The sequence below is a fragment of the Simochromis diagramma genome, unplaced genomic scaffold (assembly GCF_900408965.1).
Source record: "Simochromis diagramma unplaced genomic scaffold, fSimDia1.1 OVJJ01000366.1, whole genome shotgun sequence".
In the NCBI taxonomy this organism is placed as follows: domain Eukaryota; kingdom Metazoa; phylum Chordata; class Actinopteri; order Cichliformes; family Cichlidae; genus Simochromis; species Simochromis diagramma.
In genome coordinates this window covers 617,120-636,648 of record NW_024386970.1, presented here as the reverse complement: position 1 = coordinate 636,648, position 19,529 = coordinate 617,120, and the positions used below count along the sequence as shown (strand labels likewise).

At 46.5% G+C, this 19,529-nt stretch overlaps 2 protein-coding genes across 2 annotated transcripts in view; one reads left to right on the top strand and one right to left on the bottom strand.

The window, feature by feature from the left end:
* Positions 1-19,529, bottom strand: part of immp2l (inner mitochondrial membrane peptidase subunit 2) — a 189,017-nt gene that overhangs the window by 41,058 nt on the left and 128,430 nt on the right. The gene's annotated exons all lie outside the window — the stretch shown is intronic.
* LOC120737867 (leucine-rich repeat neuronal protein 3-like) lies at positions 606-18,949 on the top strand. The gene is made up of 2 exons (XM_040038768.1): positions 606-740; positions 16,014-18,949. Exon 2 carries the CDS (start codon positions 16,378-16,380, stop codon positions 18,478-18,480), a length of 2,103 nt encoding a protein of 700 aa, XP_039894702.1. The 5' UTR covers positions 606-740; positions 16,014-16,377; the 3' UTR covers positions 18,481-18,949.

The following is a 19,529-nucleotide window of genomic DNA, read 5'->3' as shown; positions in this document are numbered from 1 at the left end:
TCATGCCTGTTCTTCCACCTGTTCCTCCTCTAGTTTCTACTTTTCATCATCTTCCATCTTTTTCTCCTCCTCACCAGCTCACCCTGTCGTCCATCCTTCTCTTCCACAGATTCTGTTTCTAATTCCTCCCACCCCAAACCCCCTTTCCATCACCACCTCCTCTCCGTTGCCGTGGGGATACAGGGGATCATGACTGACAGGCAGCTTGCTAAACCAATCAGATTCATCCACAGCTTCAAAGGCGAACACTCATTGGCAGTTCCCAGGGGAGCTGGAATGTGTGTGTGTGTGTGTGTGTGTGTGTGTGTGCATTCATGGAGTGTGTGTGTAATAGAGTGATGGATGATCTCCTCTCCAACAGCAGAGGAGAGGAAGGATCACTCATTCTCAGTGTCTCTCTGTCGCTCTCTCTCTATTTAATTCCTGATCTCTCTCTCTCTCTCTCTCTCTCTCTGTGAGTGTCTCTCGCTCGCCCCCCCTCCCTCCTCTCTCCACATCTCTGTCGCTGTGGAGAGCCAAAGAGAGAAGACGTTTGTTCTTGGAGATGCTCGAGGAAAACAAGAAAATAGCTGCTTCTGCTGGATGTTAAAATGCAGCACTGCATGCCTTAAATAAAACACACACACACACACTGACACACACACACTCCGCGGCGCTGCAACCATGCCAGGAATACCTGCCGTCCATCTGCTGTTGCGCGGTGCACGGGATGTGATGGATGCAGCTCCTACTTTCTGTTGGTGAGTGTTTGATTGCTGTGTGTGGTTTTTCGGGAATGTGTCCGTGTACTCGTGTGATTGTGTGTATGTGTGTGTGCGTTGTCAGGACTGCGGTAGTCCTTGAGCGCTGTGGCGACTCAGCCTGCGGTTCTGACAGCTGAGGGGAATAGGAAAACAGGGCTGGGGGATTTTTTTCTCTCTCGTTCCGGACGGGTGCGAGGACGCCTCGTCACTTTAGTCGCTATTCGCGTTTCGTCACTTTGGTGTCTTGCAGTGGAGCGTGAGGGGACACGGTGTTGTCAGTGTCACTCCACAGGTTCATCCCTGAAGTCAGAGAAAGGCAGAGTGTGCAACAAGCCTGGATAAAGGGAAGGGCGGGTGCGGGGGAGCTTTGTGTCTTTTCAAAGTGACGAGAAGCAGGAAAGACTCGTGATAACACGCGAAAGCTACAACCGTCCCCTCAGGAAACCGAGCCGCCGGGACACTTCCCAATGAGGCGAAAGCGTCCCGGGCTTCGTCGGCTCTCGTCAGAGCCGCCGTGGACTGGCGGCCGATGCCAGCGTGCGGTGTGGCGACGTGAGTCAGGAGAGAAAGAGGGGTCACAGGATTGGCTGTGGGGTGATCTCCACCACCGCCTGCCTAATTTGCCAGAACCTCAGCCCCTCTCTGCCTCCCTCCTTCCTCCGTCCTCACTCCCGCTGTATTTAAGCCTCCTTCATAATAAGCAGCAGTGCACGGAGGCGTCTTTAAGTGCTCAGACTGAAATCAGCACTTCTCCCCCTTGCCCGGCTAAACAGGGGTCAAGTACGCCGAAGCTCAGTTTCCTCACGTCAACATGCAGCAGCGTCAGGCTCGGAGCGCCTCGGAGCGTCGGCCGTGGACACTTTAAAGACGCAGCCCTCTCCGGAGCTCCAAGACTGATACGTCAACGTTCATCCTCAATTTTCATGGCATGATTTCTCAGAGGGTTCGCAGCACATTTGGACTGATTAGACTGCATGAGCAAAATAGCCTATTATTTTTATTTAATTGACAATAACAGCGCTAAGTCACTTTGGAATAATCCTCCTAATTAAATAATGACAGCAGGTCTTTTAAACCGGAGACTCCGTCCCTGTGTGAGGAGGAGGAGGACAAACACAAGCACGTTTGGACCCATTTATCACAATCACATGTTTTAAGGGAGCCACGCAGCTCAAAGTTAATTATTCTGTGGGGACTTATTGCACTCATATCATTACGGGAATCCCCAGCTTCACAGCACAAACTACATGTTGTCTTCTCTCTTTTCCTGATGGGATAAAGTCCCATCCTCTCATTCTCTGAAAGCACCGACAGTTAATCTGGATTTTAGGCATTAACATTCAGTTTGTCCATCAAACATGCAAACTGATCACAGACTCATTAGGAATCATAATTATTACTTTAGATACGCTTCAGTCTAACCAGTAACAAAAGGATAATTACGAAGTGCTGAACTCTATATCCATTCTCACAGAAACAACACAATAATGATCCAACATCATCTGACACCAAGCTTTCACTTATCCAGAGCTGCAGCTTAAATCAAGCTCCATCTAGTGGACGGCGTGCACGTACTTAAAATGCGTATTTAAGACTTCACGTGTGGGAATGAACAGCATGAAACCGTTACACAGCAACTCAGTTTCCTGCAGGTTTAACGACCCATGCAACTCCAGTTGAGCGGTTACACAGCGCACATACGAACACTCATTATCTACATTTGCACCACTTTGCCGATTGGCTCGCTGGAAATGTGCTGTTCTTTGGCTCCAGCTCCTCAGGACCGTGTTCATTCAGAAAAAAGAACAACAAGAAGCAAAATTTAAAAGGTGCCAAAAACTGCAGTTCTTCTAACGGCCACCAGAGGCTAAAGCAGTGAATCACATTACTGCACGAGAACGTCACTGTTCTATTATTAGTGTTTTATTCAAATCAATAAATAAAGAGAAAGTCCCACACGGACGTCCAGGAGACCTTCAAGAAGAAGTTTAGATGTTTTGTAGATAACGGGGCTACATATGGTCAAAGCTCGCTGGGGGGCGTGGCTTCTTTGGCTTACAGGTGTACAGCTGCTAGCTGCTAGGGTTCACCTCGGCTAGCTCCTGAACTGGACGCCTTGACCGCGTTTGTGCTGTTGGAGCCTTTTAATGACATCATGTGACCAATAATGTGGCTGCTATGAGGTTACTGTAGCAACAGACCATACAGGAAGGCGGAGCTCCAGTTTTGAGATTCTAGCACTCAGCAGGTATCTGTGCCTGTGTGATACAGTTTGTGGATGCAGCTGTGTAGCCAAGCCAAATGATACCAAATATGGTCACCTCGAGCTCTAAAACGCCAACATGGCCGCGGCTAAAACTGCGACAGTGAGACGTCTAAAACCCGTGGGGGACATCCCGGTTCTCAGGTCTCTGGTGATTCTCAAAGTGGAGTCTGCTGCCCACTAGAGCTCCCTCATGTTACTACATGTGTTTGGGGTCGATAAATCAAATATTTTCTGCTGTTTCATAATATAATTAATATTTATAAAAACATATGTAGGCTCAAAAAAAGTCACAACTAATAAAATAAAGCCCCAGAACTGAAATTAAAGCTTCCTGCTGGTGTCAAAAGGAAAGCTGTTAACGAGAAAATCAACATAAATCACAGAGAAGAAAACACTTCATCTTAGTTTGGTGTGTTAATCAGAGCTGTGATTAAAGGTCTGAGTGGGCCACGGCTGCTCGGCGTAATTCTACACTCAGCTGCTTCTTTTGTTTTTGGCAGAATTAAATTCAGCTGGAAGAAAAAGTTGAAAGTTAAGCTGCTGCTTGTTTTCTTCTATGCATTTCTTTGCATTTCAACGTGTCTGGCAGACATTAGCATCTTTCTCAGGTGTAGGACAGTAGCGTTTGCTGCAGCTCTGCCTGAAACTTTGTATGAGATTCATCATTTTTTGGAAACTCCATTTCTCAGATCGATGCTTGAGGGGGACTTTTCCCGAAAAACAAATGCAGTCTGTAACAAATGGTGATAGAAACTCATTTGTCACATGAATCACGATGTATTCTTGGCCCTCTCTCATTGTGGCCGTGTTCATAAATGGATTTGGGCCTCTTATACTATCTATACTAAACCACTTGTGCAGTACGCAGCGCCGCCAGGAAAATCAACATGTCTGCATCGGTTAATACATCAGGATATTGCTGCGGAATAAAACTTGCCCAACACAAATCAGCGCTAATCATGTTTGCTTGATTCTTCTCCCCATGCTGGAAATCAGGCTCATTGTTTGGAGGTTGTTTCAAAGATGAAGCGCTGAGCTGAACAGAAACGGAGACACCGTGGTGCTGAGAGCGGACAATAAAGCGGGATTTCCTCGTACGCGTTCACGCCGAGAGACAAAACTCAACGAGGGGGAGATGTTTCCGACAGACGTAATCTCCTCTGCCGAGCCTCCCGTCGACGACGAGATGCCAAAAAATAACTTTAGAGTCGTTTTGTCTTTACTGGTGATATTCCAGAATTCTCCTCAGGGAAACAAAGCAGCATCACCGTGGCTTCCAGGCCCATCGTTGTCAAAGACTCATTCCAGCATCAAACGTGAAGTAAGCTGCTGCTGAAGCTGGAGCCCGTTCACATCTGCTGATTCTGCGCTTCAAAGTCGAGGCCAGAGCAGGTGAGGAGGTCAGGGCGGTGGACGGGGTGTAGCTTCCTTTAATAATCAGCACTCAGAGCATCTCAGGTAGATGAAGATGACCCGCGACCTTCAGCTACCTGACACGTTAAAGCATGCACACATCATTTCCTGGCTTCATTATTACTTCATAGCTCACTAATGACCAAGATGAGCACATATGCTGTTACAGAATGAGTATTTCTGCACATGTAGACACACCAGTCTTTATGCATCAGCTGGGGAAGTTTCATGGTGATGTTAGTTGATGGATTTTCACCACTAACATGTGTTTTGCAATAAAAATGTCTGTAATTTACAACCATAACGTTAGAGGCCACAAATCTCCACTTCAGCACCGCTGACACCCACCAAACTTTTCACTTTTATTCCGGGCTCGAGGGAATCATAAATCACACAGATCTGCGGAGCGTTTCACTCCTGAAACACGGGGAAATTGCCCGACGTCTTCTTGAGAACATTTTCTGATTTATTAAATAATAAAAAGGATCAGCGTGTAAAATGTTTGACGGAAACGTGTCACCATAACTGAAACTAATTTTTCCCACGTGGGGAGGTGAACGATAAGGTCCACGTGATTTCCTCCTGTCGGCATTCTGGAGGTTTAAACGTTTGTTCCTACATCGCTCCGAGCCTGGCTTAGACAGACGCATGGAGGAAATGGACTTCATGGATTTCATGAAATGATCAAAATACCCAGAAGCCCCTCTGTAAAAACCTTTGACTCCAAATCAAAAGGAATTTCGAACCCGGCTTTATCCATCGTTCAGATTTCTGAGCTGGAAAAGTTCAACGTGTCACATAAATAGAGAAAACCATAGTTTCCAGTTTTATTCCTGGTTGTGCTCTGGAGGTTTGGACTGAGAGGTTTGCTCATCTATCATTCATCTATCACCGCCTGATTTATTGACTGATTTTATTCCTAAAATACTGAAAAAATGATATGAATCCAAACAATTCCAGTGGGAAAGATCACTCCCACGTGAAGACAGTCTCCAGTATTCCCGGGACTGGACGTCCCAGCAAATGTACCCCAAACCCAGGAGCGTGCACAAGCCTCAGTCAGCGTGGCAGAGGTTAAAGTTCACGGCAGGGCGATTAGAACAGGTTCTGCTGTGACAGCGTTTGCGAGCAGAATCAACAGTTTCACGCCACTCGCCAACATTCTGCTTTAGTATTTGCTCAATCTTCCCGGGGCATCCACAGCCCACGGCCCTGCCCACCATCCGCCAGCATCGAGCCACACATGAAACAGTCTGAAATGTAGTGCAGCACCATCAGCTTTGTATCTAGCGACCTGTCAGAGTCGATATAAGAACCCATCTGCTGCTGCCTCCCCCGCACTGAACACACAGGAGATGGTTAGCTTTACACATGTACCGTCGTCAGCTGACAAACAGAGGTCAGGCTGTTAACCCGCCTGTGTTTACGTGCTCCACATGCATGTGACTGTGAGGGTAATTAACAGCAAGACTGGCTGCTGATTAAAGAGAGAAGTGCGACTCGTGGGAGTGGAGGCTAAGTGAGAATTCTAATGTTGGTGATGCTAACAAGGAGCGTGTGCAGAAGGAGGGGGAGCGGATAAATGGGCGGACGAGCCTCGCTTGGGATGGGTTTAATCGTAAATCAATGGCAAACGGAGGGAGGAGAGAAAGAAGGGAGGGAACGGGGGATTTAATGCGGGAATTCGGATCTTATCTGGATGTTTTGGCGACATCGTCTTCCCCGTCTCGTGCCAATAACACCCACAGAAATCAATTAAAGTAAAAAGAGGAAATACAGGAAACCGGTACACACTGTTCTGCTCGTGTCTCGCTGTCTGCTGCTAACCCGAGCTGCTGATAATGAGTCGGGTCGATCGGAGCGAAGCTGCACGCTGATCGAAAACGAGTCTTCTGATCCAAACGACGAAGTTTCATTCAGTTTAATTCAGTTTTCAGTCTTTTACAGAATCCTCTTACAGGACCGATCAAGTTTTCAGGATAGCAGAGAGTGCTACTGCACATTTCCTACGACAAAAAGGTTTTATGCAACTAAGAATTTCCATCATTTCTGTACAGATTTGAGGACTTTTATAAATCTTTAGAAGAGAAAAACAAGTGTGGGAGTATTAATACCGCTGCAGCCGGAGCTAAAGGACAGTGCACTAACACTAACATGTCTGTAAAAACACAGTCCAAGGATTCAACTGAAGGAATTTTCAGTGTGAATTTATTTCACCGTATTTTTTAACTGGGCAACAAATGTTACCATTTCTGTTTATGGAAATGACAAAAAGCATAATTAAAATGGATCATGTAGTGACATTCATTTTTGTTTCTCTAATCGAGTCGCTCTTGTTCCCACGTAAGAAACTAAACTTTGGGAATCATATTGCTGTGCGGCAGGTGGCGTTTGGACTCCGGAGATGGGGAGTGAACTCCAAACTCAGCTTTACTTCCGGGAAAAAAAACAAAACACACGGGGAGACAATTAACCCAATCAGTCAGAGCGAGAAGTTAAAGTAGAGACAAAACACAGGAAGCAGCCGCTGTGAGGATAAACCAAATAAACTCAGAAACATGACAATAATTAACAGAAAGGCTCTAAATGATCCCCAAACCCAAAAAACCCCACAAGTACTCTGACAGTCTGCTGCTTTTTGAGGTCGTTTCTTTGTCACTGTTAGGACCATCCTTAATTTGATATAAATCAATGTGAATTGCACAGGATTACCACAGCGCTGACTCATGTCAGGTAAAGAAAAAAAGATGAAGCGACGCCGCTGTATGTGTCACATTACCCTAATAACGGTCTCGGGTTTGAATGACTGTCCCGTGCATTAAGGCAGCAGAATACAGGCATTCAGACTTTGTTTTAAGACATCCACGAAGCTCAAGAGACTAAATGTGTGCAGAAGTACACACTCGAGCTTTTTATGCAGTTGTTTTAAGGATTTCAGAGCTTCTCTTGCTAAAGTTTTTATTTTTATTGCATTAGTAGAGCACCTTTATTGGCTCCACCATTGGTCACTCGCTGCTGGATGGAGTTTCCTTCTTTCTTTCTTCAAAGCACAGATCACAAAGCAGGGGCTGATGTCATGACGTCCTTCCAGTAACTTTTCTGTCCTAGATGCTGGAAATTCATAAATTTGCACCGGACTGTCCTGTATCGCTGGAGTTGTGACAATACCTTCCTTTTCAGGACTTTTGATGAGGACATTATTATTATCTTTGTATATAAAAGATGGCTCTCACACGCTTTCAGGCCTTAATGGCAGCATTTGCCTCTCTGTGGCTGTAAACAGGATTATTTCTGCTGGACATCAGAGTTTATGGGGACTGTCACTGTTGGAGCCTCTAGTGGACATTAGAGGTACTGCATTTTCTGGCACTTAAAGGCTTCTTTTTTTGCTTGCTGTTTGTTAGATTTGAGAAAAGATGATGGTTTTAGGTTAAAAACATGTTGATAATACCAGCAAACCCTATCAGAGTGTATAAGGTAGTACTGGAGACAAGCAAGCCAAGAGCAGTGCTGCTACCGTTAGCATTATTTTCATCTGGCTGATTAACAGCACTTAAAATGTCTCAAGGAACAAGACAATAATAATATACAATGCCTTAAAAAACAGCATTTTGCCATCACAAAGTTGGTCTAATGAATCCTAACCACATAGAACAGCTCCACACCTCCCAGCTAAACCAGTTAATCCATCACTTAACAGATGGGCCCGAATATGACTGGCCACTTCCTGTCAACACCATTTAATGTCTGAAATTGCTGAACCAGAGGAGACCAAACAGAGATTTCTTTGCAGAGGGAAGATCAACAAAAACAGAGCTATCCCAGAACAAACAGCACAGATGGAAGATCCAACACAGCAACCTGAGTCTGTGTGCGCCCGTGTATACAGTGTGTGCTGCTTTTATATACGTCCAGATTGCAGCCGGCCTCACCATCACATAGAGACGTAATTACGCAGTAGGATCAGCAGCTTTTTAAATAGACGTTCTATTATTAACGATCTTAAGGTTTATTAGAACAGGAGCCGCTCAGCAGAAAGCACAGGAAAAAACATCCCTTTTACTACACGAAGCACGGAGTGTTTTATTTCCCAGAAACAAAATCCGTCTTCAAAGGTGAACTCGGGTGCCACGAGAAACAGCTTTTCCTGCTGTAATCGTTCGTCACGTGTCTCTGGACAGCTCGCCTCTCAAAGATGCTTTTATTGAAAGTCGAGTCCTTTCTTTGAGTGATTCACAGTGCAAAAAGAGTAGGGTGAGGAAAGGACGATTAGCCAATCACCTGCCTGGGATGACAATGGGGTGGCTCTCAGGCGAGGTGAGTGCTGTGACGGTGGAGACATGGATGCACTTTTCCAGCACGTTCAGGTGCTACCTGTTTAGCTCTGAGGATTTGAAACCCCTGGTTTTGTTTTCGGGTACAAATCGTCTAAAGGAGGAAAATGCCAACAGCATAGTCATGGTCATGGTGTGCATTGGCAGAACGTTCCAGAGACCTCGGCTGGAAACAGTCCTGGAGGTTCTCCTTGGTTAGCATTTCCACATCGTTTCTGCTGCTGTGATCAAATCTACCACAACTGACTATGGACTAAGCAGAAGTCCTGAAAGATCCATAAAGACTCATCCAGGATCAACTGTCCTCAAAACTGATGAGTGTTTCCCTCCTTGAAATTCTCGCTGCACTCTGTACATCTTGAAGTTTCTCAGGAAACTTTACGAACTTGTCGTCTTTAGTTTTTTGCCTCTAAATGCAGCAGGTTCATCCCCGGCTCGTTGGCTTTGGTGTCAGGCAGTGAAAGGAGGGGTGACGGCTTGAACCCCACAGAGTTCCCCGAGTGTGTTTGTGAGTCGTCCTTTAGTCTTAGTCCTAATCGTCGAGCTAACATGTCAGGTCTCATACAACTGTTCATCAAATGTGCAGAATCTCCACCGGCGTAAATTCCTCCACTCTAACGCAACAAAAAATGAGAAGGCTCCACCTTCTGTCCCTTTGCAGCGTTGCAGTCATTGTATCTCTAAATCAAACTCATCGTATTTGGCCCAGAAATGCTGGAATACTGCTGGTGAGTCTGGAGGTGTGGAAGACCAGAGGCGCCCACCAGAGGGCAGTGGCTCAAACAGTTGGTGGGCAGGGTGTGAGGGGTCACCTGTCATGGCCCTGGTTTACCTGAGACAGGAGGATGTGGTGATGGCCTCCAGGGGGGCACAGCCAGTGTTTTGGGTGGTGTTAATGACCCTCTGTGCAGCCTTCCTGCTCTCAGTCGTGGCCCCTGAGTACAAACATCAGGCAGGAGGAGAGCACGCTCTCCACTGAGGAGCTGTAGAAGGCCAGCAGCAGGTCCTGGTCCAGGTTACTCTTCCTCAGGAGACGGAGGAAGTGCAGCAGCTGCTGGGCCTTCGTTACCGGGGTGATGGTGTTGTGACATCAGCACTTGTTACTTTGTCTGATTTGAAAAATGGCTGACTCGATGAGGACCGGGTCTGCGACCACGCGCACTGAGCCACCGTCTCCAAAGCCACATTGGTGCATGGAGACAGCGTTAAAGTGGCAATGAGACGCAGTCTGCTATCAATTTATGAAGTGGGTATAACATGAAATCTGTTTGTGATAATACGACGATTAACTGTGATAAATCAGCAGAAATCATAAATCTGTCACCGTCTGCTTACACCGAGGCCGAGGTCTGTCCTTGAAAGGAAAAAGCAGATGAGCTTATTTCACGGGGTTTTCTTACACTGCAGTAGTTTTCTCCCTCCCACGGGGAGGTCAGAGGTCAGCAAACACAGAGCCGGTGGGTGTTCAGCATTTTGCTTAAAGGCATTTGTGTTAGCCCAGGGTCTGAAGGACAGACGCCTGCAGAGTGGAGACAAAGCAGCTGACTGAAAACACAGCAGCTAATAAAGATGAGAGAGAATCTGACGGTGATTATCTGTCTGCAGGGAGGAGAGTTATTTATGTGCAATCTATAGAAAAGAAAGGCCGGGTGCATCGGTGCCGTGAATAAAAGTGTTAATTAGAAACTTGAAAGCAAACAGTTTATTCTGCAAACACAGACTCATTTATATGATTGTGCACCTCGTGTTTTGGACACTTTCACAGCAAATTTTATTCGAAGAACGAGTCAGCGCTTGTTTATTTGTCCTATTTATTCTCACTGCTCGCTCCACTCTGTTCACATTTGTCATGTTTATGTTCAGATGTCCACGCTTCACGTTCTCATCAGCGAGGCGGCCATCGTGACCGTTTTTTTTATTCAGCCTGGCCTCTTCACCTTGCTCTGTGCTGCTGCAGTGCAAAAGTAACGGCTCCCTAAACCTAAAAACTGGATGTGCCGCTGTTGGCAGCAACAACTGCAATCAGGCGTTTGTGATAACCGATGCTGTGACGCAGCTGCAGCTCCATGCATCGTTCACATGTCTGTTTCACTGTGAGGAAGTGTCTGCAGATCCTGAGCAGTAAGAATTTACTGTTGCAGCAGTAACAGAAATCTAATATCCCAAAATATCTGCATGGCAACAACAGCATAGCCTGTTAGCTATCATTAGATGATGACGAGCTCCTTTTCTGTCTGTTTCAGGCCAAGTCCAAAAACGCAGCCTTGTCTGTGCATGTGGTCCACACGTACACGCCGTTAAAGTTCTTGTTTACGTGAGATCAACAAAGGCGGATAGAGGCTATCTGCAGGTTTTACACACTTCCATGTAGACACGCAGTTACTGTCGCTCCACTTAGAAAGACTGACTCTACGCGCCATCTTTGCTTACTCTTTCCCTCCCAGGCTCCTAGGCTTCTGATTGGCCAATTTCTACACTGTTAGAATCATATCGCCACCTGTTGCTTTGGCATGTTCTTCTTATTTTTGGACTTTCCTAGAGTAGCTTTGCACGAGTTACATTTCCAAAAATGTATTTTTCATCTTGTACTGGGCTTTGATGCGGTTCATCCACCACCTTAAATACTTTTTCAAACGTTTGATTTTCTGCCGTTTGTTGGTTGGTTTACGCTACACAGAGGGAAAAGAGTGGCTGGAGGCTGCAACACAACCGTGTGCAATGAACCCCTTTAAAGTAGACATTATGGCTTTAATGCTTCAGCGACTGGGTCCAGGAACACAGGAACAGGTGGTAAGCTGCTATCTTCTGACTGATTGCAACATTTAAGCTAAACTGTCAGCAATCGGTGGCAGACTGTTTGGAGACAGGTTGCCTCTCAGCAGGCGACCTTGTGCATTCGTCTTGCCAGGAAGTTGCACGTCAACCTCTGGGTGAGCAGTTTGTCACCATCACCACTACGATCAGGTTCCACCAGCAGAAACAAATTCAGTGTAACCAGCGGGCTGTCAGTTTGTTTTTTGCTTTCACATCTATCTCCAAAGATGTAATTAAGACATTTCCAGGAACAGCAGCTCAGAGGAGGGTGTTAGCAGCGAGCTGCGTATAGCCGTGTGTATCAGCAAGTCCTGAATAAAACATGGGGAACTGGGACCACTTTATGAAACGTCTGCCACATTAGGACGGAGGAGCCCTAAGAGCTGTGGCCCCTGGCTTCTCCCCCCGCTGTATAAGAAATGCATAAATATTTCACATTCGAGCTGCTTTAATCCATTCGCCAAATGTCAATACTCAGCACTTAAAAAAAGTGGCCAGGCCTGCAGTCCCACCGGGTTAAACAGAGCAACTCCCACGTCTGTATGCAGGTCGTATAATGCATTACTAAATACTTTTATCAACAGTGGGAGGGTCTTTCTGCCTAAGTGCTGCCCTGGCAAAGAGTGAGCCGGAATAGGTCCTGCAGCCGGATCGGGCCGTGTGCTCAGCAGCAATCGCTTCTATTCCCGGCAGAGAAAAGTAATGCGGAGAGTACAATCTCTAATTTCTGAGGTCGTGACATTTCTGTGCAGCGGGCAGTGATCCTACACGTCAGCTAAACATGTTGGAGAAACTGCGAAAGGCCCGTCGCAGCAGAAAACTCCTCTTTAATGAAAGATTCAACCCGGGACGAGAAACATTAGTCGTGCCATTAACTGTGTAGAGCTACAGGTGACTGAATTTATCAATACAGCAGTTACACTCGTCCACAAAAAGATTCTTTATTCCAGAATTCAAAGGAAGAATTTCCTTTATTTACCAAAGACGTCGAATATTAAAAACAAGCATCTCACAAAGGTTTGGTGAACCTCTGAGTTTATATGCACGTATGATTAGTGACAACAATATCAAACTATTATGAAACTGACCTAAATAACAATCGTGTCCCCGGACATGGTTTCTCTTTCCAGTATAAATCCACCCCCCAGTTATTTCTGCACTGGCAGCACTTGGTGGGGTGGTTCAGACCAAGGTTACTGTGGTTAACAAATGATTTGGGGAATTTGGAAAACTAAAATAAAACAGAAATGCAGAGGAAATATTGTTAATTTAGTAGCAGTCTTAGCTCATGAGACAGATGGTTTTATTGAGACTGTGAGTCACTAAAAGTTTGATTCATTTCCCTAAATTTACCTTGGTGGAAATTACAAATAAAATCAGCATCAAAATACAGATTTTAGTGATGTTTTCATTTATTAATATACCAAAACTATGCAAACCTGCCCTGTGTGAGAAAGTCAGGGCTCTGAAAACACTGAAAAACTTATTTTTATTTGCTCTGGGCATTTTTTTCTGATATGATAAGTGCGACAACTATGCAAAAAAGAAGAAAATAGGAAGGGGTCAAATACTTTGTACAGCATTTATACTGTATATGTATATGTACTGTGCATATACAGTGATCCAGTGGTGATGGTGAAGCTTCAGACTGTTATAAACACTCAGGTTCAATCACTCTGTACTGGGCGTCTCTACGATTATCACCGTGTGCCAAAACTAAACTGAACTGAACTGAACTGAACTGAACGCCAGCTGTGGAGAAAAAATAGATTTGAAAGAATAAAACTGTGAAATTCTACTGTGAGCTTAAACAAATCAAAGTGAAGCAAACAAACAATATCCTGTTTTAGTCTTTGTCCATACTTTAAATCTGAAAACTGAAAATGTCTCTGGAGGCTCTGCTTCAGATGGTTACTGAGACAACCAATCAAGTTGGCTTCAAAGGGGGCGGGGCTGAAACAATAAACCCACAGATCAAGAAGGATTACTTTAAACAGCGATTGGTCCAAGTGTGTAAGTGAGGCCTTCACACTTTAACAGCAGTGAAATTAGTGACGCCTTAAACACGTGACTGCATAAAGAGTGGACATCAAGCAGCCATCGCCACACCGTCCCTGGTGGACAGTGAATCTCCATCACTTCCTCTTTCAATAAAAACTAAAACAATCACGGCGTTTAAACTGTCACATGATGAAAAGCAGCACCACTCTGATCTCCATTTGATGTAACTGTGTTTGTGCAGGAAGGGGAAATGAAAGAAGCCCCTGCGGGCTTTTAGAGTTAAGTAATAAGAGGGAAATGAGTGTGCGAGCACTGCCGAGGTAAACAGGAGAAATTAAATCAGCGTACGGCGGCGTCTCCCGAGAGCGCGCTCTCCAACCGAAAGAGAAAACATCCACTATTAAACCGTCCGTTTAACATTCCTACCACGCTCGCTTCATTAGCAGAGAGCTTGGTTCTGTCGTTACCTAAATACTATACACGACGCTGTTGTTTCCGTGTCTGTGAAGAGGCATTTACATAATCCTGTAAGGTTAGATACAGCACAGCAGCTCGCTGTCTGGGCGATGGACGCCCGCGAGCGCTTTAATGAGCGGAGACGAGCGAGGAATGATCGCAGTTTGAAGTGAGCCTCGTAAGGCAGACGGTACAAATATAAGTGTCCAATACAGCCTAATTACACGTTGAATGAACGTGCTTGATCGGCACATTCATTCGTTCCAACGTTGTCAGCTCAGCCGAGCGAGCTGCTGCACACAGACGGATGCAGGCAGAGAAGCTCCACCCTGATGGCTGCACGGGAACACTTCCCTGCTTCATCTGTCAGTAACATTCAGGATTATTAAAGTCATGATTTGAATTTTCAGATTAGTTTTCATTCATGTTTTACAACATAAACAGTCACTCTGCACCGGTGCCTTCTCCTGCTGAACTGAAGTGGGAGCTTTGAGTTTAAGTTAACTTTTGTTTTCATACAAAGTAACTTCGATACGATTATGTCAGCGTTTGGCCCCGGCGCCTCTACGTCACCGGCTCCCAGTGCAGGCCCCGTGTGGGCTGTGGAGGTACTGCAAGTGGTCGTTTATGACTTTAAAAAATAACATTACCGTAAAATATGTACCTATTTATTTGACCTGCTTTACATTTGGTATTTTGGTTGCCTCCCACTAGGCTTTGCAATTTTGGAAAACATTCAGTCCTCAAGACACTATATAGTGAAATGTGGTGAGAAAATCCCAACAATCAATCCAAGCCAGCGACCCCCAGTGAACAAGCACTTTGGCGACAGTGGAACAGAAAAACTCTCTTTTAACAGGATGAAACCTCGGGCAGCACCAGGCTCAGGGAGGGGCGGGGCCATCTGACAGGATGTAGATGGAAACTTTTTGACCACGACTCTGTTTTTGCAGCTTTTTGGATTTGGGAATTTAAACAAACAATAATAAAAAACAAACAAACAATAATTTTAATAAAAACAGGTGTATGTTAACATCAGCTCCAGACATGCAGATGTAACAGAATTTAGTGTTTAGTTTAGAAACTTGATTTTTAGGAGACATCAAAGCCATCGTGCAGAACAGTACTTAAGGTTTCTAAAAGAGCACACGATAAAGAAACGAGGAACGAGAATAAGTGACAGAGCAACGTTCAGTTCTGCAAACCTGAACGCACAGAGCGCCACAAACAAGCTAATATATGCATGAAGTGCCATAGCTCGTCCTCATCAGCAGCCGGCTGCTCGAGCTCACGCTGACAGCTTCATCTACTGTTGTACACTCGACTGTGGCTTCTGCACTCAAGGTCACAAATTAATCAAAGCATCAATACGTGCAGTCGACATAGGCAAAGCTCGCTGTAGACCTGTCACCTGTACCGACAACGTTGATTCAGCGTCTCATGAATTAGGCAGAAAGCGGCGCAGGCAAGCTTGCACGACAGATAGTTGTGGTGGGTCTACAACACCTCGAGGTTGTGCGCATCAGCTGCGGCTGCCTGTGTTTTTGTGTGTGGGTGATTTGATAAGTGTGCGCAGCTGCATTGTTCACAGCAGAGGAGCGGTTCAGGGGGCGGCGAGAATCTGTTAATTACAACACAGGGGAAAGAAGCGAGGACTTGTTTTGCCTCTTGAATTAACATTTTTAAGCATCATCTCAGAGCTCCATGTTTTAGCTGAATGACGGAAAATTAAAAACTTCATCTTGTCTGCCTTTCACCCTTCAGCTGTGGAAATGTGCTCATTCAAACTTATCCAAAAATATACATAATAACAGCGGTCGGGTCACCTCATTGAAAGTTGGGGTTTGTCTAATAGCCACCCACATTACTGCATCTTAACAGAGAAACTGTGATGTAACTCTGAAGTAGTAATCCCAGGCAATGTTTCTCAACATTCCCCAACAGCAGCGTGTTATATCGGTCTCTCTTTCTCTCCCGTCTCCCCAGATGGAAACTGACACCAGTGACAGCGACGGAGGATAATAATGATGGAAGGCAGAGTGATTCGTCCCCAGCCAGAGCCTCAGCACTCCTCCACCGCCCCTCTGCTTCTCAGCGCCGCTCCCTGAAGGACGCATCGACCTTGACACATCACAGCGTGCGAGACAACCTGGCACACACCGAGCTGAAAGGTTGCCTCTCTTTGCCAAGAGTGGGAAGACAACGGGGCCAAAGCTTCGGGGACCAGGCGTCAGCAGAAATCCGCTCTGTCTTGCTAGAGTAACAAATGAGCTTTTATTTGTGAAGTTAACACCGCTAACAGCTGACTCCATAAGGGCCAATTACTGGCTGAAGGGAATACGGGGCCAAGATGAAGGAGGCAGCAGTTGTGGCTTGTTTGCTGGCTGAGCTGTGTCTCGCTGCTTTTGTTCTGGCCTCCGAGGGGGCCGCTCGTTGCCCCGCGTTGTGTCGATGCGAGATACGACCCTGGTTCTCTCCCAGCTCTATTTACGCCGAGGCTACCACCGTGGACTGTAATGACTTGGGGCTGTTGGCGCTACCGCAGGGACTCCCCTCAGAAACACAGGTGCTGCTACTGCAGACGAACAACATTGTTAATGTGGAGAAAAGTTTGGATTACTTGGCCAACATCACTGAAATTGACTTGTCCCAGAATAACATTTCCTCGGTGAGCGATGTTCGTCTGGGGTCTCTCCCCCAGCTGCTGTCACTCCACATGGAGGAGAACTGGGTTCAGGAGCTTTCTGACAGCTGCCTCGCTTCCCTCCCAAACCTCCAGGAGTTCTACATCAACCACAACCTGATTTTCTCCATTAGCTCCCGGGCTTTTCAGGGCCTGGGCAGGCTGCTGAGGCTCCATCTCAATTCCAATCGACTGACAAGCATCAACAGCCAGTGGTTCAGGCCTCTCCCCAATCTGGAGATATTGATGCTGGGAGAAAATCCCATCCTTCACCTGTCAGACATGAACTTTAAGCCCTTGGCAAACCTCCGAAGCCTTGTGCTCGCCAGGATGAATTTGACTGAAATTCCTGATGACACTCTGGTCGGGCTCGACAATTTGGAGAGCATCTCATTTTTTGACAACCTGCTTAATCGAGTACCCCGAGCAGCTCTGACAAGAGTTCAGAACCTGAAGTTTCTGGATTTGAATAAGAATCCGATTGAGAGAATCCAGAGAGGTGATTTTATGGACATGCTGCACCTCAAAGAGCTCGGCATCAACAGCATGCCTCAGCTGGTCTCCATCGACAGTTTCGCCTTGAACAACCTGCCAGAACTGACAAAAATCGAGGCCACAAACAATCCCAGGCTGTCCTACATCCACCCTCGGGCCTTCCACAAGCTCCCCAGACTGGAGACTTTGATGCTCAACAGCAACTCCCTGAGCGGCCTTCATCGCAGTACAGTGGAGTCACTGCCCAACCTGCGAGAGGTGAGCCTGCACAGCAACCCGATCCGCTGTGACTGTGTCATCCGCTGGGTCAACACGAACAGAACCACCGTTCGCTTCATGGAGCCCGACTCGCTGTTCTGCGTGGAACCTCCAGAGTACCAAGGGCAGCACGTCCGAAAGGTGCACTTCAGGGAGATGACGGAGATCTGCCTTCCCCTGATCTCACCCGGGAGCCTCCCAGATCGAGTTGAGATCAGCAAAGAGAGCTCAGTGTCACTGCATTGTCGGGCGTTTGGAGAACCAGAGCCCGAGATCTACTGGGTGACACCGTCGGGTGTCAGGGTCATACCTGGCAGCATTTCCAATAAGTACTACATGCACCCAGAGGGAACCTTCGACATCTACGATGCCACGGAGCAGGAGGCTGGCTCTTACACCTGCGTCGCCCACAATCTCGTCGGGGCAGACCTAAAGTCTGTGCTCGTTTCAGTGAACGGATACACTGCCCTGCCTTCGAAACAACTTTTACATGTATATATCATGTCTGTCCAGTCCTATTCTGTCATTGTGTCGTGGGAAAGCACAGGCTCTTTGCTTTCACAACTAAACTGGTCCATTTTAGCAGAGGGCCGCCGCCTCTCGATGCCATTTACAGCCAGGCTTCCTGCTGATGTCAAAGAGTATCACATCAAGCAGCTGCTGCCGTCCACTCGCTACCAGGTTTGTGTTGAGGTGGTGTCAGCGCAGCCTGGATACAGCAGGGACTGCGTCAATGTGACCACAAAGGAGATGGCGGTCCCGAGGGAGACGACCCACAAATGGGACGGTGTGGCGATGGCTGCTTGTGCTGCGTGTTTTATCGTGGTCGCTGTGGCTTGCTCTGTCGTCTACACGTCCCTGCACAGCCAGGTGTTTTACAGGAAATTAATGGCCGACCAAGCCGAAGCGCTGCTGATTGCCAGCACTCGTTCCTCGTCTTCTTCTTTCCTTGAGTTTGGTGCGTCTGGGATCAAGGTGACGGCAACTGTAATAGACTTAACGGATGACTCTGTGTAAGACGCGTCCTTGTATGTAACAGCGCTCTGGGATTAAGCGAGGATGCAGAGTGAGGGACACTGGACAGTTTACGAACCCTCCTTCCACGAGTGGACTTCGGCAGCGGATAAATCATACTCCTGCGTAACTGGCTAAAAACTATTTTCTATCTGAAATCGTGTCATTATAGCTTAATCAGGCAGATATCGCGACTATAATCCACACGGCTACTGGTCATTCATGCAGTGCAACCAGACTAAAGCACAGCACAGGAACTCTTCTCGTCTTAAATACCTTGTCGAAGCAGCTTTGACGTCTGCAGAAAGCATTTTCTTTGCCGTGTTACATTAAGCAAAGATAGTTTATAATGGCAGAGAGAAACTTGTTAGCCTAGTGTACAATAAACCTGATTATAATGTAAACAATTTTATGAAGAAATACATTTTTCATTAAACCTGTGTAGTGTCATAACTCCAATCTTTCTCTTGAAATTTAGACCAAAAAAAAACAAAGCATGTGTGCGCTGCCACGAAATAATTCAAACACCACTTTGTGTGGATGACGTTTGTGTAGTTTGTGTGTGAGGTCTGCAGGAGACAAACACAATTACAGGGATCGCCCTTCAAGGCAGACACTTTAACGCTGTTAGGGAAATGCAATGCAATCTCAACAGCACGACAAGAGAGATGGTTTGTTTGTGCGTAAGCATGTGTGTGTGCACCTTAATGACTGTGTGTGTAAAGTGCGAGGGCATTGGCAAACCCACTGACTTTGAATTGCATTATATTCTCTTTCATTAAAAATCCAATATGGATTCCCAGAACAAACCTCGGCGCGGTGATGAATCGGCGTCATGCACAAACTGATAGGAGGCATTTATCAGCGGGACTCAGTCATAGATCAACCGAGTTTCAGCGCCTTGGACAGGGCTTTTAGAGCGCGCCCATTTGTCACCGCCACAGGAGCTAAAATATGACCCATTAGAGGCAGGTAGTGAGTAGGTCAGCAAGAACGTGGCGCCCAAGCCGGCCCGTTCCCGGCACGACCCTGGAGAGATACCGCCGCCGTCG